The sequence below is a fragment of the Aythya ferina genome (assembly GCF_964211825.1).
Source record: "Aythya ferina genome assembly, chromosome: W".
Taxonomy (NCBI): domain Eukaryota; kingdom Metazoa; phylum Chordata; class Aves; order Anseriformes; family Anatidae; genus Aythya; species Aythya ferina.
In genome coordinates, this window is record NC_140313.1 from 8,669,780 (window position 1) to 8,693,003 (window position 23,224).

The 23,224-nt window shown below is 49.0% G+C and overlaps 1 protein-coding gene and 1 long non-coding RNA gene across 2 annotated transcripts in view; both read left to right on the forward strand.

Annotated features, from left to right (window-relative positions):
* The first annotated feature begins 5,127 nt into the window (after positions 1-5,127).
* Positions 5,128-8,718, forward strand: LOC311426340 (adenosine 5'-monophosphoramidase HINT1-like). Its single transcript, XM_084502789.1, has 3 exons — positions 5,128-5,338; positions 7,563-7,668; positions 8,373-8,718. The coding sequence occupies exons 1-3, from the start codon at positions 5,193-5,195 to the stop codon at positions 8,625-8,627; spliced, it is 507 nt and encodes a 168-aa protein (XP_084358915.1). The 5' UTR covers positions 5,128-5,192; the 3' UTR covers positions 8,628-8,718.
* A 1,246-nt stretch (positions 8,719-9,964) lies between these two features.
* The window catches only part of LOC311426447, a 28,851-nt gene continuing 15,591 nt past the window's right edge, over positions 9,965-23,224 (forward strand). The window contains exons 1-2 of the long non-coding RNA XR_014686765.1: positions 9,965-11,063; positions 19,488-19,624. This is a non-coding gene — a long non-coding RNA (uncharacterized lncRNA). The remainder of the gene's footprint in view (positions 11,064-19,487; positions 19,625-23,224) is intronic.

Here is a 23,224-nt window from a genome sequence, read left to right on the forward strand (position 1 = left end):
CAAGGAGTACAAAGAAGAAGGACAAGAAAAAAAAAGCCGGAGGGGAAGACTATGAGCCTTCATCATGGAAGACCCCCAGAGGGACCACCAGAGACTGATACGCATGCTCCAGTAGGAGGGTTCAGATTCCGGAACTAATTATAATAACTCCGTTGTGTTTTTTTTTTTTAGAAATAGTAATGAATATGTATTAGTCTAGGAGCATAAAAAATCAGCATCTTGATGTAACGGGTGTGCGACTAGGTGGAGCGGAGACTCCCGGCGCACCCAGTGCTGTTTGCTTTACCTCTATTCTTTTAATAAATTGTAAACTTTGATTATAATCCTTCTGATGTTTTACATCAGAAGAGTCACTGGGAGGTGCAAGCAATGTGTGATGTTGTTCTAAGAAAGCATGTCTGCGTAGGAATATATACTTTAGGGAAGCACACATGCAGAGGATGTACTATGTGTCAAAAGGTAAATAAAAAGGTCTTCTGTAACCTATCTTGAGGGGGACGGGAGCCAGGGCTTTGACCTTTCCAAAATATACAGGTAGACTTTACTGAGTTACTTGTTTGTCCTAATTGACCACGTGACTGAATGGGTGTAAAGCTTTACTGCAAGGATAAAAGCAGGCCTTAGAGATTGAGTGGGTTTTTCACAGCCCCTGGCACCCCTCCTCTTCTGGAAAGGTAGAGCGAATGAATGGTGAAATTAAGAAACAACTAACAAAACTTATGCTGGAAACTAAGGCTTCTTGGGTAAAATGCTTACCCCTTGCACTGTTAAACATATGGACGCAGTCCAGAACTGATGTAGGAATTTCTCCTTTTGAAATGCTATATGGTATGCCCTATGACTTGGAATTGCCACTTGATCACCCTCAATTCTAATTAAGACTTGGAAAGAGACTTTTTTTAACACCACGATGGGGAAGGCCCCTATGTTGTTTTGCTTACTACAGAAACAGCCGTCCGGACTGCGGAGAAAGGATGGACGCATGCCAGCCGTGTTAAAGGACCCATCTGTGACAAGAAGTGGGAGATCGCTCCAGGAAACAAAGACCTGAAGCTCACATTGCGACGAACTCGATAGGTACCGTGGGTTAAGGTAGAGGCTCTCCCCTGAAGAACACTACTGCTGCCGAGAAGAACTAAAACCTCGTAGTTGGCTGCAACCCAACTGACGAGTGAGGCAGAGGAGTGAATAAGTGGGGAAAGACATGGGCCTCAGCCATTCCTATCGGCATTTGGGGGTTCTCGCAGTGATTTCATCCTGCGTAGCGACTCAACACCACCCCCACCAACCTTTTAAATGGACTTTAAGTCGATTCGAAGATCAACAGGTTATTGCAACCCAGATAACATCGGGGGGGGGGGCCAAGCTTTACTTCTACACTATGTCAGCTGATCTCGAGGCCCCGATGCTGGGAATGTATGGGATTTTATTTCTGCCCAAGTTCTAACCTGGGAAGGGGGTACTGTAAATGCCTGAACGTGTATTATTGTGCATACCGGGGGTGTGAAACCATTGCTACAGACTGGACACTCGGGGCTGGTCGGGATAAATTCTTACAAGTGGGATATGGGCTGCAAGGTTGTAACCGACAATTGGATCCCCGTTGCAGGTGGTGAGGGCATGGTATAGGGTATACAGGAACCTTCCACGGAAATAAAGAAATTTGCAAGGTTCTATATATAAATCTAACAAACTCGGACGATACTAGCTGGGTACTAGGAAAAATGTCAGATTTTACGAACACGGAACAGATAGGGGAGGACTCATACTAATAAAGAAGGGAAAACCCGAGACTTCCAAGGTAGTCGGGCCTAATAAAGAGTTACTAGGGGAAGGTTTGGTTGTCCAGACTGTAAATATACCTGGGACTGCCCAACCTACTACAGTGTTTTCTAGTAAGTCGACAGAGTTATCCTTTCCCACACTGCTTCCAAACATTGTGAAAAAAAAAAAAAAAAAAGGGGGTCGTACCCGAGAGTAGTATGTGGAAAGTTATAAATGCTAGTTTCCAGGTACTAAATCAAACTAATCCTGAGATAACTGAAGGGTGCTGGCTATGTGTAAGTGTTAAGCCCCCATATTATGAAGCTATAGGAGATATGGGGAGGTCTGAATATTCAAATGAGTTAAATCCTTCCAAATGCAGTTGGGGTCAGGAAATCGGGATAACTTTGACTCAAGTTACGGGAAAAGGTAGATGTATCGGCACAGTTCCAAGAGATAAAAATGATCTGTGCCATGTCACTGAAAAAATGGACCAAACACACAAATGGTTAATTCCTGCAAATAACACTAGGTGGGTATGTTCATCGTTAGGAGTCACTCCTTGCATATCTTTAAAATTGTTTAGCACATCTCATGATTTTTGTGTACAGGTGGTCATTATACCAAGGATTCTATACCACACTGAAGAGTATATGTATACCCATCACACAGTGGCTGAATACCATCTGGTAAAGAGGGAGCCTATTACGGCCGTCACCTTAGCCACTTTAATGGCTCTCAGGGCTGCAGGTGCAGGAACTGGAATTGCTTCCCTGATAAAACAAAGCCAGGAATTTACTTCTCTACACATTGCCGTAGATGAGGATCTGGCCCGTATAGAGCAGTCAATAACAGCTCTGGAAAAATCGGTTAGGTCATTATCCGAAGTGGTACTCCAAAACCGTAGAGGGTTGGATTTGATTTTCTTACAACAAGGAGGACTGTGTGCAGCCCTACGTGAAGAATGTTGTGTATATGCAGATCATACTGGGGTGGTAAGAGATACAATGACTAAATTGCGAGAAGGATTAGAAAAACGCAAAAGGGAAAATGAGGCTCGTCAGAATTGGTATGAATCCTGGTTTAATTACTCACCTTGGCTTACTACCCTGCTATCAACCATAGCGGGGCTCTTGTTGTTACTTACATTAGCACTGACTTTTGGACCATGTATATTCAATCGAGCAATCACAGTTGTGAAAAGCCGATTAGAGGCAGCTCATCTTATGCTCGTGCGTGCTAAGTATGAATCTCTTGAGCAGGAGAAGGACGACGCAGAAACTTTGATGCTCAGCAAGCAAATATTGCAAAAATTCAATGAACAAAATACGTTAGAAAAAGAAAAAGGGGGGATTGTGATAAATTAGTGGGGGTTTGTTCATTGTCTTTGAGGAATTTGGAGAATCTGCTGGGGAGAAAAGGTTGTAAAATTTAATGGCCTTGATAAGGGAGGAAGCAGGAGGGGGTGTTGGGTGAACATCCTTGAGTTAAACCAGACTCTGTGAAATTCCTTACCACAAGACATCCTTTTTGCCGCTTCACTACCCCCACCTGAACACGAAGCAGAGGAATAACGACCTCCCCTCTCAACAATAGACTGCGCAGCCTCAGCCAGTTCAACAAGTCCTGATAAGCCGGAATTCAACTGCTATAAAACAGCAACACTGGAAAGGGAAGTTGCGTGCTGTTGCGGAGCAGAGACTCCCCAGCCGCCCAGCGCTGTTTTGCTTGTGTCTGCTTACTTGATTAATAAAATAATTTCAATAGACCAGTAAATTGTGTGGTCTAATTTATAACAGTAAATAAAACCGGAGATGCACTTGGATTAATTGCAAAGCAAAATACTAAGATGAGGACTGCTTTGTATCAAAATCGCTTAGCTTTGGATTATTTGCACAAGAAGGAGAAGTCTGTGGAAAATTTAACCTTAGTAATTGCTGTTTTATAGATTGGTGATGAAGGTGTTTCTTCCTAGTAGCTGGTAGAATGCTATGTTTTGGCTTAGGATGAGAAGAGTGCTGATAACATGCTGATGTTTTAATTGTTGCAGAGTAGTGCTTACACCAAGCCAAGGACGTTTCAGCTTCTCACTCTGTCCTGCCAGCGAGCAGGCTGGGGGTGTAGCAAGAGCTGGGAGGAGGGCCGGACTGCTCAGGGTTAGGCTGGGCATCGGACAGCGGGTGGTGAGCAATTGCATTGTGCATCACTTGTTTCATACACGTTATTATTAGTAATACTATTATCATAATGATTGTCTTTATTGTTATTATTATTATTTATCTGTCTTTATCTCAACTCACGGGCTTCGCTTTCCCGTTTCCCCGTTTCTCTCCCCATCCCAGAGAGGGAGGGGAGAGGGTGAGCGAACGGCTGTGTGGTGTTTAGCTGCCGGCCGGCTTAAACCACAACAGAAGGAAAAGCTGTAAATGAACTTGTAAAAGAAACGAAGAAAATTGCACATGCCCCAGTTCAAACTCGCTATGGAATCGATCTAGGAGGATTATCGGGGGGGGGGGCGGGGGGCGCGCTTTATGGGTGTTGATTGGCTTACTAAAATTGGGATGGTTGTACTGGGGGGATATGTGGAGGATTTAAATAATTCCATGTTTTACCAGCCCAATACACTCGGTTATACAAGGAATGCAAATACCTGCGGTACCTGTTGTGGGAATAGAAACGTTGTTTTTGCAGAGTTCCGCTGTTTAGAGGGAAGGAACGTGGTACTGAGATATGCTTGCAGTGATAAGAAAGCTTAGCAGGCGACCTCGTAAAATGCAGACAACCAGACTCCTTAGGACAATTAGGTGAAAATGGCGGTGTCAAGTCAGATAAGTGAAGAAACATTACCACATCAGATAGATTGTGAACCTGGATTACCCCCTCAAGTGGGGAAACGGGGGAGGGTCCTGTCATCAAAAAGCATATAAACTGTGTTTTGGAACTAGTAGGCGCGCTCTCCTGCTTGTGGGGCGCCCGCCATTGCAATCAATCGCGAGTAAATTACTACTTCACTGAGATCCTCGCCTGAGCCTAAGCTATCGGCTACGGAGTGTTTCTCGCCCTCCCTTCCAACCCAAGCCACGCTATGATTCTATGAGCGGAGCGCCTGTTCTGTGGAGCTCGTTTCCCAGCCGTGCAGGGCCCAGATTCCCTCCGCGGAGCCGCCCAGCCCGTTTTCGGGCGCCCACTTCCTCCCTCCCGGTCGGCTCCCTCCGCGCCCCGAGGGCACGCGACCTCCCTGAGCGCCGATAAGCACCGGGTCGACGGGAGCGGAGCCGCCGAGAGGGCGGGGACAAGGGAAGAGGGCAGGCGAGGCAGCCAATCGAGGCGCGGGGGCGGTCGGCGGCGATCTGTCGGCCCAATGAGCGCCGCGGAGGGCCGGGCCGAGTGCGGGAAGCGAGGGGGCGTTGTACCGAGCGGGCGCCGTCATGGCCGACGGGATTGTTAGGGCGCAGGCCGCCTGGCCCGGTGGCGGCGCTGCCGCTGCTTTCGGAGCTTTCGGAGCGGTCGCCTGCAAGGGCAAGGAGGTCCCCGCCAACGTTCTCCGTGAGGATGAGCGGTCGTGGACGAGGAGGTAGCCGCGGCGTTGTTGTGCGAGTCTTTCCTTCCTTTCCTTTCCCTCGGCCGCTCGCAGGCCCTCTGAAACGAGGGCCCGTCGCGGGTCCCGGGAGTGCGGCAGGGCGGGTGGTGGCCTTGCTGCGGGAGGGAGGGACGGACGGACGGTCGGTCGGTCGGTCGGGGTCTCTCCGGCTCGTGGCGCTCTCTACTGCAGCGCCTCTAAAACGCCGCGCTTCTTCGGTGCCTGCCCCCGGGGTGCCACGGCGCGTACTGGGTCGCCGGCGCAGTCGGTCTCCTTGGGGGTTCGGACTGTATGCATATAGGCAGTGAGCATCGCAGTAGTGACCGTAATCAGTCGTTTCTGCGTAGCAGAAATGCAGGTCTTGATGCGCCTCGTGATAGCGTTCTAGAGACGCCCCGGCTCGGCTGTGCTAGGCTTTGGTTATGGCACCACCCCCACCGCGCACACGAGCGCGCGCTCTCTCCAAAGTGGCTTGTGAAAGGGAAGAATTGCAGCTTTTCCTAGCTTTCTTAAACACCTAGAAACCAGTCAATCCCGCAGGCTGCGAGAGCTTCCCAGCTCTCATTTCCGTGCTGGAGGTGGACCGTGATAAGAGCACGCTGGCAAGGTTCACTGATGCTGGTGCGCCGCAACGTGCTAGGAACTAAGTGAGCAGCTGCTGAGAGTTATGAAAAAATTGCAGATGTTATCTGCAAGGTGTTAACTCTAAGTTAGTGTCCAGCATAACCGTTGTTGCTGTTTTTAAGTTTGAAATGCTAAAGATAGGACAGTTAGGGATTTCCTCTGCTTCTGACGGCAGGGTTTATCTGCAGCGTGGAAAACAGGCCCTTAGTGAAAGGGGCTGCGTTGCCCGCTCTGCGTGCTGACTCGTAGAATGGTTTGGCTTGGAAGGCACCCTTAAAGATCATCTAGCCCAACCCGCCTGCCGCGGTCAGGGACGTGTTTCACTAGATCGGGTTGCTCAAAGCGTTGACGCATTGCTTGGAACAGCGCTTTCTTAATAGGTCTCGGTAATGTTGCAGCTGCCGCCCGTTTGGAGTATTGGAAGCGTTCAACTGCTCTCCGGAAACCGTGCTTGCGGTAGCGCCCCGCCTTTACGAAAGGGCGCGTTTCCTGTCTCCTTCGTGGTGAAGGCTGTGCGAGGAGTGTGCGTGCGTGTGTGTGTGTGTGTGCGCACGCGCGTCTGTTTTGACTCGGCCGTACTGGCTGCAGCAACGTATGTAACCTGAACGCTGTGCTTGATTGGAGAACCAGGCCGTTAACTTGAGTCTGATGAGTGACTTGAGAGCAGACAACCTACTCTGACCGCTCTTAGTGCGACGCGTTTCCTGGAGGACGAATTAGTTGCAGTTTCTCGCTTGGTCTCAACTTGAGGTGGGGGGAGGGGGTGGGGGCTTAGAACCGCTTTTGGAGCGTAGTTGGCTCTAGCGAATGGTCTTGAATTTGCTTAGCTCGCTGTACCGAAGGCCTGTTTTACGGTTGAGCGATGTTATAGGGAGGAGCGTGAGGAAGGCTTATAATTCTCGATTGTCGTGCAGTGAAAGGCGATGGTGAGTAAGAAGTACAAAGCATCTGTGGAATCGAGTCTTATCGGCAGTGTTTCAGTCGCATCTAAAACAAATAAAAATAGCGGAAGTCGCTAACCTGAAGTACTCGGCTGTCTCGCTGCCCCCGTCACCTTGCGCGCTGGATCCTGCTTCTGGCGCCGTATGCAGTTTCTGTCTGCTGGTGATTTGGGGAGTTCCCTCGCAAGTAGTTGCGAGTTGATGGTTTCCTACATGTCGGTGGTATTCGTGTTTCGAAGGTGATGCCTTGGCCTCGGTCTGGAGGTGTCTGACGTCGGTCCGGCCGTAACGGGCTAATTTGGAACGTTCCTTCCCCTGAGTACGTGGCGTTCTCGAGGACGGAGAGTTAATACGGCCTCAGCCGGATTACTCCAGGTTCTTTGAAGATGCCTTCCTGCCTCTGGCCGAGGCAATATTTGGACATAACCGAAGGACAGTTAGCCATTGTTTGCCGCTTGTGTGTCTTGTGCGTAGAAGGTAGAGAACTTTGCCTATTCAAAGCTCGCTTAAGAAGAATCGCTGTTTTGTCGTGCGCGTTTGGGGTGCCTGATAATCTGCTTCGGTAGGACGAGTTCAGTGGGGCATAGTGATTTGCTTAAGCTGTTGCCTTTCTCTGAAGCCGACTACGTTTTAACTGTTTACTCTTCCTCCAGTGCCTTGCGTTCCGTGATAGTTCGCCTCAGGCTCCAGTGTTTTTTCCTAGTCCTTCCTGAGAAGGCAGTTGTCCGGTTATGTGAAGCAGACGATTCTGGTGGACCCGTGAGTACTGTGGGAGCTTTCTGTTTGCTAGGCTGGCTGTACCTGTAACAGGTTTGTAACTTCCTAGACTCTTTCCCGTCCCCTCTTTTCCTCTGGCTGTTGCAGAGGGGCGCACAGTAGGCTATTTGGGGTTGTCCGATGCTGTAGTCTTTCGCCTCTAGCTTGTAATGGAGTTGAGCTTTTTGACTGAGAGCAGTGATATAAAGCGATGCTCGTCTCCAGCTACGCGCTTGCAGTGCAAAAAGCAGCGTTGTTCCGGCGTGCGGTCTGATGCCCGTTTTCACGGTTTCCGGACAGCGGGGGTGGTGCCTTGACTATGCAGAAGAGGGCTTGGGGTTTGGGCAGGTCAGAGGCGAGGAAAGGGAAAGCTGGTTGAGCGGCGCTTGGGTGTTTGTTTCGCTGTTAGCTATGCAAGTCAAGTTCCAAGGCTCTGTGAGCCCACGCAAGAGAAAAGGCACCGTGAAGCTTTTATTTTCCGCCAGAGTGGCTTACGTTGCCCGAAGCTATGACGGGGGCTTTAAGCCCCAAGACAAATTCAGCTTCTGTGACTGTTTTGTAGTCTGTTACTGTCTAGAGGGTAATTCAAAGAGCGGCGGTTGAATTGTGAAGGATTAGCTAACCGTGTTCTGTGGGTGGTTCTCCGCTCGCGTTCATTCTGTGCGTCGTGGCACAGCACGTTAGGTGACGTTATTTCCTTTTTCCAGCTTCTTGGGCGTTTCGTGGTTGTTGGCAAGAAGTGTGCTGTTAACCTGGACCTGACCAATGGATTCCGGATGGCTGTGAATGCCCACCCTCGGGCCCTTCAGACTATCGTGTACATCTATGTATTCTGGGTGGCGGTCAGTTGGGCCGGCCTCCCGGCTAAGGTTTTTGCACCGCAGGCGTCACTGCACGCGTACGGGTCGCCGCCGAATAGGTTTCATATGTTGCCCATCAGTCTAGCCCCTGTTGAGGTTTGATTTATTATTTTTTTTGGACGGCTGTCTGTGGAGGGTAATAAAGAGCTTTTGAGCAGCATTTGCACAATAAAGATGGAGCATGGGGATATCACCTCTGTCTTGCGTGTCTTACCGATGGAAATAGTTCCGCAAGTTAAAACGGCGTCTCCCTGGAGCGCACGTGCGCAGAATGTTTTGGTCCGTTGACAGTGTCGTGTAGGTGGTGGTTTGCCCATTCATTTGGAACGCGAAGCTAGAAGCGCTCGGCGGTCCTGTGGGTCTCTGTCTTCCTAAGACGATCTAGGATGTGCTGTGTGTTTGAGGCCTTGCTATCTTCCCCCTGCTCCCGAATAAAAGCGTGCCCTTTTATTGCGAAATAGCCGAGTTGAGGACTGGCAGATGTAGAACCAGAGAAGAATAAGGTTGGAAGAAAGCTTCCAGGCATTGTCTGTTGTCTGCCCCTGTCCCGAGGAGGAGGCAGAATAAACTCTACCGGGTGTAATTTCTGACAGGTGCTTGTCAGCCTGTTCTTGACTACCCTAGGAGTTTTGCTACCGCTTTCTTTTTGGTCCTCCTCGTGGGTTTCGCAACTTTGAGAAGGAATTCCTCCCACAGGATGTAGAAGGCTCTGGGATGCTTGAGTCGGCTTCTGATAAGTTCGAGACTCGGCTGCCGTTCTCTTTATTTTTTTTTTGTGTTTATTTTTAGTGTCTTTTTTTTTTTTTTTTTTCCCCTAAACGAAGTCCGTTGTTCAGTAACTAGAAGAAGGATTAGCTAAAGGCACCATAAGGCTTTTAAATGCGATCACCTCTCGTGCTTTGTTAGACCTCTGGCTTCGCTCTGCTCCTTGTTTAATCGCGATTACATTCAAGGCTTACTGGAGCGTGGGAACGTTAAAATGCTATTAAATACTCTTAGTGTTTGAAACTTGCTAAATGAAATGATTTTTGTGACTCCGTTCCTCATAAAGAAACTTGATTCGTTAGCCAACCACTAGAACAGGCTGCCCAGAGCTGCATCCAGCCTGGCCTTGAACGACCCCAGGGATGGGGCATCCACGACCTCCCTGGGCAACCCGTTCCAGTGCCTCACCACCCTCTGAGTGAAAAACTTTCTCCTAATATCTAACCTAAATCTCCCCTGTCTTAGTTTAAAACCATTCCCCCTTGTCCTATATGATCCTTCCTTGATAATAATGATTATTATTATTAATTAAACAATGTAACTAAAGGGGAAAAGAAAGGGGGAAAGGGAAAAAAGGAAAAAACCAAAACAAATAAAGGCTACGTGGAAGTAGTGCAGAGGAAAGAAATTACTCTCTACTTCCCACAAATGAGCGATGCTTGATCACGTCCTTGAAGCAGGGCCTCAACGTGCGTAGCCGGTGTTTGGGAGGAAGACCGACGTTTTCACAACGAGAGCCCAGCCTTCCCCTCTTCTTCCTGTTTCCACCTTTTATTGCTGAGTGTGACATCATACGGTATGGAATATCCCTTTGGTTGGTTGAAGTCAGCTGCCCTGGTGATGTTTGTCTTCTTGCTTTTTTGCCCACCCCCTAGGAGGGTTAGAGAGAGTCCTGATGCTGTGCCAGCGCTGCTCGGCAGTAGACGCAACACTGGTGTGATACCACTGCTGTTCTAGCTACAAGTGCAGAGCACAGCACTGTATGGGCTGCTGCAGGGAAAGTTAACGTCCCAGCCAGACCCAGTACAGGCCGTTGCCCCTTGTCCTATCCCCACTAACCACTGCACAGAGGGTGGCGAAATCCCACTGTCTCCCACGCAGAAGATATTTGTAAACATTGATAAGATCCCCTCTCAGTCTTCTCTTCTCCAGGCTGAACAGACCCAGGTCTCTCAGTCTTTGCTCATAGGGAAGATGCTCCAGGCCCCGTATCATCTTTGTTGCCCTCCGCTGGACTCTTTCCAGGAGATCCTTGTCTTTTTTTGTACCGGGGAGCCCAGAAGTGGACACAGTACTCCAGGTGAGGCCTGCCCAGGGCAGAGTAGAGGGGGGGGATCACCTCCCTTGACCTGCTGGCCACGCTCCTTTTAATGCACGCCAGGATCCCATTGGCCTTCTTGGCCACCAGGGCGCACTGCTGGCTCGTGGTCAACCTGTCGTCCACCAGGACCCGCAGGTCCTTCTCCGCAGAGCTCCTCTCCAGCAGGTCATCCCCCAGCCTGTACTGATACATGCGGTTGTTCCTTCCCAGGTGCAGGACTCTACACTTGCTCTTGTTAAACTTCATTTGGTTTCTTCCCGCCCAGGTCTCGCTGAATGGCAGCACAGCCTTCTGGCGTGTCGGCCACTCCTCCCAGCTTTGTATCATCGGCGTACTTGCGGAGGGTGGACACTATTCCCTCATCAAGGTCGTCGATGAAGATGTTGAACAAGACCGGACCCAGCACCGACCCCTGGGGAACACCGCTAGTCACAGATCTCCAGCCGGACTCTGTGCCACCGATCGCCACCCTCTGAGCTCGGCCAGTCAGCCAGTTCTCAACCCACCTTACCGTCCACTTGTCTATCCCACGCCTTCTCAGCTTTGCTAGCAGGATGTCGTGGGAGACAGTGTCAAAAGCCTTGCTAAAGTCAAGGTAGATGGCGTCCACTGCTCTCCCTCCATCAACCCAGCTGGTGATGCCATCATAGAAGGCTACAAGGTTGGTCGAGCACGATTTCCCCTTGGTGAATCCATGCTGACTACTCCTCATAACTTTCTTCTCTTCCAGTGGCTTGGAGATGGCATCCGGAACAAGCTGTTCCAACAGCTTTTTCAGGGACAGAGGTGAGACTGACCTTTCCAAGAGCTCCACATCCTTCTTGTGCTGGGGGCCCCAGGCCTGCACGCAGTATTCCGGGTGGGGTCTCCCAAGAGCAGGGTAGAGGGGGAGAATCTCCTCCCTCTCCCTGCTGGTCACCCCTTTTTTAATGCAGCCCAGGACTTAGTTGGCCTTCCGGGCTGCAAGCGTGCGCTGCTGGCTCACGTCCAGCTTCTCGTCCATCAGGACCCCCAAGTCCTTCTCCGCGGGGCTGCTCTGAAGTTCTTCTTCTCCCAGCCTATAGAGATACCTAGGATTGCCCCAGCCCAAGGTCAACGCCTTGCACTTATGGCATCCCTTCCCTCTATTGTATCGACTGCACCGCTCAGCTTGGTGTCATCTGCAAACTTGCGCGATTCCGTCGTCTATGCCATTGCTAAGGGTGTTGAAGAGCACCAGTCCCGAGCCCGACCCCTGAGGGACGCCACTTGTGACCGGCCTGCCCCCAGACATAGAGCCATTGGCCACAACCCTTTGGCCGCGACCAGCCAACCAATTCTTTATCCACCCAACAGTCCATCCTTCAAAGCCCTACCTGTGAAATTTAGAGAGAAGAATGTGGTGAGGGACCACATCAAAGGCTTTGCTCGGTCCAGGTAGCATATCCTATCCCAGGACTGGTTTCAGCCGTAAACAACAAACAGTTATGAAGAGAGATGTAGCTTTGTAAATATTTTTGTTGCCTTGGGTGAATTGGTGTCTGGTCACATTGATTGGCCCACGTGGTAGCTGGGAGATGGCCGACGGGGAGGACTGAGATGTTAAAGCTGCCTGTGGTTGCCTGCCCCCAGCCCCGTCCCCGTGGGCCATCCCGATGGCAGTAGCGCCCGCCTGGAAGCTCAAACTGAAGCGAGCGTATTCTGATGTCATTACCCTCCAAGCCTGTCAGAGAGGCAGAAGCGCTGTGGCCTCCTCAGGCAGGAACTGCACGTGTGGGGACGGCCGCGTCCCTGCCGCCGTGTCGGGCCAGTTTGAGCTCCGCTCTCCGTGCGGCTGCAGGGCACCGCGGACCACGCTTGGGCAGCCTCGGGGGGCGCTGCCTAGTTTTCCAGAAGCTTCCTCCCCAGCTGAGCAGAAACCCAGTTGTGATGCGTCAGGGCTGAGCGCAGGCTTTGTATTCCTTCCCGCCACCCCCTGCACGGGAGGTGCAGCTTTCCCCCTCGGAAACACCAGCAGTTGAAGTGGGGCTCTCAGGGAAGGTTGTGGAGCAAGTTCTGAAAAGGTAAGGCCTGCCCTGGCAAAAGCGGGGATTTGCCTGCAGGGAGCAGCGCCCAAAAGCCACCAGCGCGTTTGGGGTGGAGCTGATAGGGTCATAAATAACGCTTGGGGCTACGAGCGTGAGGTCCCACATCTGGTCGGGGCAATCCTAAGCACAAATCCAGGCTGGGCGGAGAATGGATTGAGAGCAGCTCTGAGGAGAAGGGCCTGGGGGCGTTGGTTGATGAGAAGCTCGTCAACCGGAGCCGGCAATGCAACGTGCGCTTGCAGCCCGGAAAGCCAACCGTATCCTGGGCCGCATCAAAAGGAGGGTGGCCGGCAGGTGGAGGGAGGTGATTCTCCCTCTCTGCTGCTGTGCTCTTGTGAGGCCCCACCTAGAGTAAGTACTGTGTTCAGCTCTGGGGTCCCCAGCACAAGAAGGACGTGGACGTACTAGAAGGCGTCCAGAGGAGGGCCACGAAGATGACCGGGGGCTGGGGCACCTCTCCTAGGAAGGCAGGCTGAGGGAGTTGGGGTGGTTCGGCCTGGAGAAGAGAAGGCGCCGGGGAGACCTTGGAGGGGCCTTCCAGTACCTAAAGGGGGGGGGGCCCTACAGGAAAGCTGGGGAGGGACTCTTTGCCAGGGAGAGGAGCGATAGGGCCAGGAGTAATGGTTTTGAAGTCAGAGAGGGTAGACTTAGGTTGGATAGTTGGAAGCGATTCTTTCCTGAGAGGGGGGTGAGGCACTGGAACGGGTTGCCCAGAGAAGTGGTGGATGCCCTGTCCCTGGACGTGTTTAAGGCCAGGTTGGATGGGGCTTTGAGCAACCTGGTCTAGTGGAAGGTGTCCCTGCCCAGGGTGGGGGGGGGGGTTGGAATTAGGTGATCTTTAAGTAAGGTCCCTGGATTACCCCCTCAGTGGGGAAACAGGGGAGGGTCCTGTCATCAAAAAGCATATAAACTGTGTTTTGGAACTAGTAGGTGTGCTCTCCTGCTTGTGGGGCGCCCACCATTGCAATCAATCGCGAGTAAATTACTACTTCACTGAGATCCTCGCCTGAGCCTAAGTTATTGGCTACGGAGTGTTTCTCGCAATTTGGGGGCTCGTCCGGGATCCAGTCACCTACCGGGGAGCCCCACCGCCGCAGCAGGAGGAAAGCATGCCCCGCTGATTTCAACGGTCCTGTGCATCGACGGTGGCGGTTCTGCGGAGAGCTGACAGAGGGCCCGAGACTGATTAAAGAGGCGGGATCCGTGAAGTACTGGGAAAGAGAAGAAGGTAGGCACTCCGGGTTTGCTAATTGATCCGGTAACTCTGTGCACAGACCAAGGTAAGAAATGTTAAGTATTGCCTTGGGGGTCGGGTGAGACTCTGCGTGATGTGTGATTGAGACGTACTTTTGTACGAAGCGAGTGTGGAGTCCTGATCCGCGGTTCCGTGGCTCCGTGAGGGGCGCGGCCGGAGACGGACGAAGCGTGAGATAAGGGAGAGAAAGGAAGAGTCTCGGGAAATTTGGTGTACGGTAAGCCCTTGCGCAGGGAAGTGCTTGGAAGTACACCAGGGAAATTTGGTGTACGGTAATCCTTGCACGGGGGAAGTGCTTGGAAGTACACCAGGGAATCTGGTAAATTCATAGGTGTGTGGTAGCCCTTGCATGGGGAAGTGCTTGGCAGTACACCCCCATTTTCCAGAATCGGAACGTTAGTGTGAGGTACCCTGCAGGAGGGAAATTTCTGTAGCAGCACGCTGACAAGGGCTAGGAAAAATGGGAAATATCCCTGGGGGAGTGCCTACCAACAGTTCTTCCTGAAGAATGATAAGAAATTGGAAACATAATCCCAAAATTAGAGGAGATTGTAAAAGGGGAGAAAAAAAAATTAAATACTGTGTATCAGTCTGGACAAAAGAACCAATTAAGGAAACAGCAGTATTTTGGCCAAAATACGGGTCTGATGAAAATTCAGGCTTTACGTTTATGTGTAAACAATAAGCTTCCTTTTTCGGAGAAGGAGCCAAGTTATGCTCCCTATAATCCTAATATTGTACCCGTGGCAGCAGCAGTCACTCCAGGAAGGGAGACAGGGACTGTAGTTAACACTGTCCCTAAAGAAGGATCGTACTCTAGGCTCTGTCAAGAATTAGAACAAGATAGAAGATATATTGAGAATTTTGCCTTCCCTGGCACTAACAGTACTAACACTAACGGTGTATCCTCTTAGGTGAACTACCCCCCCTCCTTAGCAGCAGAGAGGTTAGGACTTTTAAGAAGGAGAGGAAGTCTTTATTCGAGGACCCCAACAGCCTAGCTGAACAATTAGACCAGTTCCTAGGACCTGACTTATACTCTTGGGGGAGGGAATTATGCCTATGAGTATTTTGTTTACAGGGAAAGAGATGGGAATGATCAGGAGGAGAGCTGCTATACAAGAATGGGAAAGAGCCTCCAGGACCAGGGGTACTACCGGCAGAGCAGAAATACCCACTTGCCAATCCTGGCTGGAGTAAGGATAGTGTGCAACACAGAAATCATATGAGAGACTTGGGGTCAGAATGAGAAAGTACTCGGGGATGAGTCCCGAGGACCCGGTATCCCAAGGGCTCTTGAAAGTTCATTGTGTGATTAAAGCCTGGCAAGATATGCAGAAAATGTTCCAGAAGGTGGGGGGATGTAGTGAACAGTCACTGGGGGACCCTCCTGCAGGAGGCCCTGGAGGTGTGTGTCCGGAGGGGAGATGAGAAGGAAAAGCAGAGAGCGAAACTAATGGTATTGACAGTGCAGCGGGTAGTGAGGCAGAGGGTTGGAGAAAGAGGAAGAAAATCTTCAGGGGGAGTCAGGGCCAGGATGGAAAGGAGAGGAAGAGAGATGAAGGAATGGCAGGCAAAGAAGGCTGCCTGTGTTGTGGCCTGAATCCTAGCAGGGACAGGCTTTGATAAGATGTTTTAAGTGTGACCAAGGATTCCCAGGGGATGCAATGTATGATTACATTGTACCAAGAAAAGACTGCCTGGGGAAATGAGGCCTGTAAGTCTCTCTTTGCTGTTCCTTGTGTGATAGCAACATCGCGGTTCCCCCTGCATTCTCTACAGCTATAGGTAACCATACAGCTTGCCTCTCACGGCAGGGTGTGAGTGCTACCCAGCATCTGGGAGAATTTGCCTTGTGCTACCAAGGACTTGATGGGAAACTGCTCAAGACTTGAGATCCCCACCCAGGGCAGATCTCTGGTGGTACGGTGGAGGGAAGATCTTACGGTCCACCCTACCATATAACTGGGGAGGCACTTGTGCGCTTGTTCGTTTAGCTATACCCTTCACCCTGGCATTTGAAAGAGAAACATCACAAATACCCAGAAGAAGTTAAAGAAGCTTAGGAGTATCATTCGATGACAGAGTATACGTAGATTCTATTGGGGTGCCTAGAGGAGTTTCCGATGAACAGAAAGCCAGGAATCAAATTGCTGCAGGGTTTGAGTCACTGTTCTGGTGGGTAACGATCGATAAGAATGTGGATTGGATTAATTATATTTATTCTAATCAGCGGAGAGTCATAAATTATACAAGGGATGCGATGAGAGGAATTGCCGAACAACTAGATGGCACCAGCAAAATGGCTTGGGAAAACAGAACATCATTAGGTATGATGCTCGCGGAGGAAGGAGGTGGGGTGTGTGTGTGTGATACTGAGCAACCATTGTTGCACTCTTACACCCAGCAATACTGCCCCAGATGGCTCAGTAACTAGAGCATTGCAAGGGCTTACCACCCTTGCCAGTGAATTGGCAGAAAAAGTAGGCATATTTACATCCTTGATCGTAGTTGTAGGAGTTTTGACAGCCATTGGTTGCTGCATTATCCCCCGTGTAAGAGGACTAGTACAGTGGTTAACTGAAACCGCACTATTGAAACAAATGACCATGGAGCCACCACCTTACTCAGATAAGGTGATAATGAGGAGATGGAAAGCAAAGAAAGCGAAGGAGAAGACGAAATCTACCAAATTACACCTTAGAGAAAGGTTTTTCAAAAATCAACGGTTTATAAAGAAGAAAAGGGGGGAATTGTCATTTATAACAGTTGGGGGCTCGTCCGGGATGGCTTTGGTTCCTGAATTCTGATTTGATCTAGGAGAGGCGCCTCACCATTTGGTGGCTCCTGTTCGGGTCAGGTCGGGACTAATGGCATCTTGAACCTGAATAAAGGTAAGCAAAGAATTTGATTTTGTTACGAGCTCCCTTGCCGGCTGCAGCACTGTATTTTGCCCGTAATTCTGCGCGCGAAGATCCGAACGAAGACGACGGAGTCGTAAGCATTTAAGGCGTATACCGTTTGGTTGGGTGGGATTCGGTTGCCTGCGTGTGTAAGAGTGTGACTGAGACGGAACTTAGTTCCGAAGCGAGTGTGGAGGTCTTCTAACCGCGGCTCCAGTCTCCCGCGAGGGACTTGGCCGGTGAAGGACCGAAGCGATTCCTATAGGATTTGTGGGTGGGTGATAGGTCCTGAACCCCCTGCAAGACACTCTTACTAAGGTAACCAAGGGCTGTGGGAATTGCCATGGTAAAATTCCTAGATGGGTCAGACAGAACTGAAGACCAAGGACCAGAAGAAAGGGAGCAAATTACCAGACATACCACCAGAAAGTCCATTAGGAATAATGATTAGCGGACGCCCCTAGGTGCAGCCTGAGTGTTTTGCTCGGAGGGGACTCCGCTCTCGGCCGCTCACCGCAGGAGCAGACAAAGGCCTCCTGAAGCTGCGGACAAGCGGTATGTTTTCAGCTGCTGGAGGGATACTAACTGGAGTGTTAATAATTGTATGTCTTATTCTTAAACGTGCAGGTATTTTGTGTTGAAAGCGTTTGTGTAAGGGTTTGAAACCAAGTGGAATGAGTCACTCCACGAAGAACACAGTCAGAGGCAATACTTGTTTGGTTGGTTATCATTCTAAATTATATTCTTGTGGTATGAATGAGATGTGCTAGAGGCCTCTCTGTGTGATTGCATGATTGTGCTGTGGGAGTGAGACGCAGCGTCGCTGCGAAGCGAGTGCGGAGTTCCGATCCGCGGTTCCGTGTTCTCCGTGAGGGGAGCGTCCGGAGACGAACGAAGTGCGTGACAGACTGAAAAGAAGTGCTGTTTTATCCAAGTGTTGATTGGTGGTGCCCAATATGTGGGCCTGGCAGTGTATCTTGTGATCCTATTTTTGCTCTTAAATGCTTTGAGTGTGACAAGAAAAAAGGCGGGAGCATTATCTAAGTAACTAACAGTTTAGAAGCCTTGGTGTATTTGCTGTGGTGTTTGGTCAGTTTCCCAAGTACTGGAGAGGGGGAGGGGGCTGACTGATTATCAAAGCGGTAGAACGGAGAGAGTCATTTCTTTGGTGGTTCGGGTTTGAGCCCTGGGAATCCGGTAAGAAGGGGGAGAGCGAATTTATTTAGGCCTCAATACCTTTTTAAAGCCCCCATATTGACGGATACACAGGAGTGATCCCTTGTTTTGTATGGGCTTACTAAGAAAGTGCATGAGAAAAATCGGCATTCGGCTTGAAATTCGGTCCTGTTGAAATGTAAATTTTGTGGAAAAGGTGGTCATGTTCGTCTAGAAGACGGAAGGCTGAGTGCTTCAGCTCTTTTCCTGAAGTTCCGTGGATTTATGATTGGAACGGGGCTCCTTAATAATCTGAAATAGTAAAGTTTGTATGCGGGAAGAAGCATTTAATCCCAGAGAACTGGGACATTTGGGAAGAAGATTAGGAAAAGATAGTAAAAAGGTTTGCGTGGAAATTGAAACAAAGGGCGGCAACTAATAAGGAACAGTAATAAATAAATAAAAGGGAATGGAAAATCAAAGAAATGAGTAATATCCAAAACAAAGACGTTTTAAAGAAAGCCTCCTTGGGTGCATATTGGCACATTCGAAGGATATTGTTAGAACTTGGAGCGCAGAAAGGAAGAGGACTTCCACTAAGTATTGCAATCAGTGGTGGCCACTACATAAGCTAAATGGCCACTTTATGGATCAGTCGACTGTAACACTATCTTGCAACTAATGTTTTTGAGGAGAGAAGGAAAATAGGATGAAGTGTAGTATACTGATACGTTGTTTCAGCATCTTAGAGAGAAAAGGAGTGGAATTAATTGGCCCTTGACTGAGCCTTTGGTGTTGGCATGAGAAAAGTACAGGCTGGAGAAAGATAAAAGGAAGTGTTAAAAGAGTTGTGGACGGTGTTAAAGGTGTGGCATGTAGTATTTAACAGAGCTGTTTGAAGTTGAATGAGCAGGGAAAGAGGATGTAGGAATGTTAATAGTTCTGCCTCAACAGGAGGCTGTGATCTCAAAATCACCGGTGTGAGCCCTTTGGGGCAGAGGGACCATGATGGGTCCAAGAGAGTTGTCATGGAAACAGAAGGGCAGCTAACTCTTAAAACAACCTGAGTTTGAGTGAGCTCAGATTGCCGATGGGACCGCTCAGGGAACTGTTGACAATTGCATTCCCCTGACCGACCCCCCACTGAGACTATAGCCACCCCGGAAATAATGAACGGTAAATACCAAAATCTGGTTAAATTGGGAATGGAGAATCAGTTCCAACAAGGTCCAAAAGAAACCCCTATGGAACTTTTGGACCAACTTTGAAATGCAATGGAAAACAAAACAAACAAACGAAACTGGAGAAAATAGGGGCTAAGTTGGAACAAGGAAAATGGACGCTGCCAGACAGGCGAGAGATACTGCCAAAAGCTTACGCGAAGCAAATATTGGGACGTTTGCATGCACAAACACATTGGGGTACAAAGGTGTTAACTGATCATTTGCTAAAACAGTTTGGTTACATGTTTTTTTTTGTTTTTTTTTTTTGAAATAGCAAAGCCAATTACACCACGTTGCTTACCTTGTCAGAAGATAAATAAGAAAGTGTTTCGACAAGCAGCCACGGGAGGGAGAAAAACAGCTTATGGGCCTTCCGAGAGAGTACAAGTTGATTTCACTGAATTGCCCAAGGTAGGGAGGATAAAATATCTATTGGTAATAGTAGATCATTTTAACGCAATGGGTAGAAGCTTATCCCGTAGCATGAGCTACGGCACAAATGGTGGTAAAAATTCTATTAGAACACCTGATACCTAAATATGGGATAATCCAGTACATTGACTCTGCTCAGGACACACACCTTACTTCTAAAATAATAAAAGTATTCTGTCAATCATTGGGTATTCAGTGGGAATACCATACTCCGTGGCACCCACAAAGCTCAGGGAAAGTAGAAATCATTGAATTGAATTGAATCAAACAATAAAACAACAATTGGCTAAATCAATGATCGAGACACAAATGCCCTGGATGAAATGCTTACCATTGGCACTTCTAAACATAAGAACTAAAACACACAGTGAGACTGGATTATCGCCATATGAAATGTTATATGGTATGCCTTATTCTCAAGGGATGCCTCTAGGCAACAATGTAGTTGAGGGTCGTAGCATCCAGAAATATATAATTACTATTGGAAGGAGATTACAAGAGCTAAGAGAAATTGGAGTGATGGCTCAAACACCACCTTTAGGATTTGCTATTCATAAGATAGAACCAGGAGACAAGGTCTTAATAAAAACCTGGAGGGAAGAATCATTGAACCCCCGATGGGAGGGACCGTACTGTGGAGGAATGGTTAAGTAAAATAGGACATGTGGATGTTGGGCAGTTAGGAGGCAATGGGCTAGTAAAGTACCGTACTCAACTCACATGAGTCTGGCACATACGCAGCTGGCTGAGAGCCAATCAGGATCAAGGACACGATGCCCTTGAGCGATGGGGAAAGTCCCTAAGGCAGGACGGTGGCTAAAAGAAGGAGGAACTAACTGAAAAGAGTGGGAAATGTTAGCCAATCCTGAGCTTAGTTTTTGCAATATGTATGAGTTGATTATGTTCAAACTAGATAAAAGGCGACTGAGCTATCAATGAAAGTTGAAGTTCATTGTTCACTCATATTGAGTGTCTGTGTCTTCCTTCCGTCGACAACACCGTACCTTGTTTTACTTACTACTGAAACAGCTGTGAGAACAGCAGAAAGGGGTTGGACCCGCACATCCAGAATAAAAGGACCAGTAACTACCGAAACTTGGAGGGTTGAGTCCGCTCCTGGGGAACTGAAACTAAAGCTAAAGAAGAACTAATGTTCTGGCAGTGACGCTCTGCATGAATTAAGGACGCTAAATAAGGGGGACAAGCCTAAAGGGAGGAAAGGGAGAAGGCAAGACCGGGGCAGGACCCTCGACTGCGGTGTGCATGGTCTACCGAGGGAGGCAACCCCTATGGGTATTGACTGCCGAGTGAGAGGGCCTCGACCGGACTTCTCCCACGCTAAGGTTAGGTTGTCCCGAGAAAATAACATAAGAACCTTTTTTTTTAAACCCATATAAAATTGTGATTTGTTTTCCAGGAGCTGGATCACGCCGACAGGCTGAACTGAATGGTAACACAAGCCCCAATCGACCCTGAAAGCGGGCCCAACCCCTTGATTGAAGGCGTCTTGCCTATTATGATCTGTGAGGAATGTTTTAACCATTCGTGTCAATGGAGAGCTTGAAGGAAAATGTATTCGTATGTTCTTTCCTTGAAGTCTCTGATACCTGGGGGTTTCAGAACAACTGCTAACTGTTCTGGCTTCTGAACGGGACACTATGCAAGCCCCTGATATCTGGCCAGGAGATTAAGGAGAAGGGAAAAGCTGAAGGACGGCTAAAAGACAAAGCTCGCAGGGAACGCTGTGCAAGCTTTTGACATGCAGCCAAGGAGTACAAAGAAGAAGGACAAGAAAAAAAAAGCCGGAGGGGAAGACTATGAGGCTTCATCATGGAAGACCTCCAGAGGGACCACCAGAGACTGATACGCATGCTCCAGTAGGAGGGTTCAGATTCCGGAACTAATTATAATAACTCTGTTGTGGTTTTTTTTTTTTTTTTTTAGAAATAGTAATGAATATGTATTAGTCTAGGAGCATAAAAAATCAGCATCTTGATGTAACGGGTGTGCGACTAGGTGGAGCGGAGACTCCTGGCGCACCCAGCGCTGTTTGCTTACCTCTATTCTTTTAATAAATTGTAAACTTTGATTATAGTCCTCTTTTGGGACTGAGCTATTTATAACAACTTGGGGGCTCGTCCGGGATGGTTTTGGTTCCTGGATTTTAATCTAGGAGAGGCGCCCCACCATTTGGTGGCTCCTGTCCGGAACCAATGCCATTTGAACCTGAATAAAGGTAAGCAAAGATTTTGTTTTTGTTATGAGCTCCCTTGCCGGCTGCAGCATTGTTTTTGCCCGTAATTCTGCGCGTGAAGATCTGGACGAAGACGACAGAGTCGTAAGTGTTTAAGGCGTATACCGTTCAGTTGGGTGGGATTCGGTTGCCTGCGTGTGTGTAAGAGTGTGACTGAGACGGAACGTAGTTCCGAAGCGAGCGCGGAGGTCTTCTAACCGATAAGCAAATATTGGGACGTTTGCATGCACAAACACATTGGGGTACACAGGTGTTAAGTGACCATTTACTAAAACAATTTGGTTGCATTGTTGTTTTTTGTTTTTTGTTTGTTTTTTTTTTTTTTTTGAAATAGCAAAGCCAATTACACCACGTTGCTTAACTTGTCAGAAGATAAATAAGAAAGTGTTTCGACAAGCAGCCACGGGAGGGAGAAAAACAGCTTATGGGCCTTCCGAGAGAGTACAAGTTGATTTCACTGAATTGCCCAAGGTAGGGAGGATAAAGTATGTATTGGTAATAGTAGATCATTTAATGCAATGGGTAGAAGCTTATCCCGTAGCACGAGCTACGGCACAAATGGTGGCAAAAATTTTATTAGAACACCTGATACCTAGATATGGGATAATACAGTACATTGGTTCTGATCAGGGCACACACTTTACTTCTAAAATAATAAGATTATTATGTCAATCATTAGGTATTCAGTGGGAATATTCTAAGTGGTATTCTTTATCTGCTAGATTATTTCCTCTGGTGTGGTAATCTAATTGGGTATTCAGTGGGAAAATTCTAAGGAGAATCTCCATCCTTTACTGGATGCGGGGGGGAAACCTTGTTACAAAAGATGAGGAAAAGGTGGAGGTGCTTATGCCTTCTTTGCCTCAGTCTTTAGCGGCAATACCGGTTGTTCTCTGGATACCCAGTACCCTGAGCTGGCAGAAGGGGATGGGGGGCTGAATGTGGCCCTCACTATCCACGAAGAAATGGTTGGTGACCTGGTACGGCACTTGGATGCGCGCAAGTCGATGTGGCCGGATGGGATCCACCCGAGGGTACTGAGAGAACTGGCAGAGGAGCTGGCCAAGGCGCTTACCATCATTTATCAACAGTCCTGGCTATCGGGGGAGGTCCTAGTTGACTGGCGGCTAGGAAATGTGACGCCCATCTACAAGAAGGGCCGTAGGGCAGACCCGGGCAACTATAGGCCTGTCAGTTTGACCTCAGTGCCAGGGAAGCTCATGGAGCAGATTATCTTGAGAGTCATCACGCGGCACTTGCAGGGCAAGCAGGTGATCAGGCCCAGTCAGCATGGGTTTATGAAAGGCAGGTCCTGCTTGACGAGC

What these genes read in the sequence shown, in the direction of transcription:
- LOC311426340 (XM_084502789.1), top strand. Translation starts at nt 5,193, where the DNA reads ATGGCCGACGGGATTGTTAGGGCGCAGGCCGCCTGGCCCGGTGGCGGC. An exon ending in GAGCGGTCGTGGACGAGGAG is followed by an intron (nt 5,339 to 7,562) that starts GTAGCCGCGGCG and finishes CTCTTCCTCCAG; the next exon opens with TGCCTTGCGTTCCGTGATAG. An exon ending in CAGACGATTCTGGTGGACCC is followed by an intron (nt 7,669 to 8,372) that starts GTGAGTACTGTG and finishes TCCTTTTTCCAG; the next exon opens with CTTCTTGGGCGTTTCGTGGT.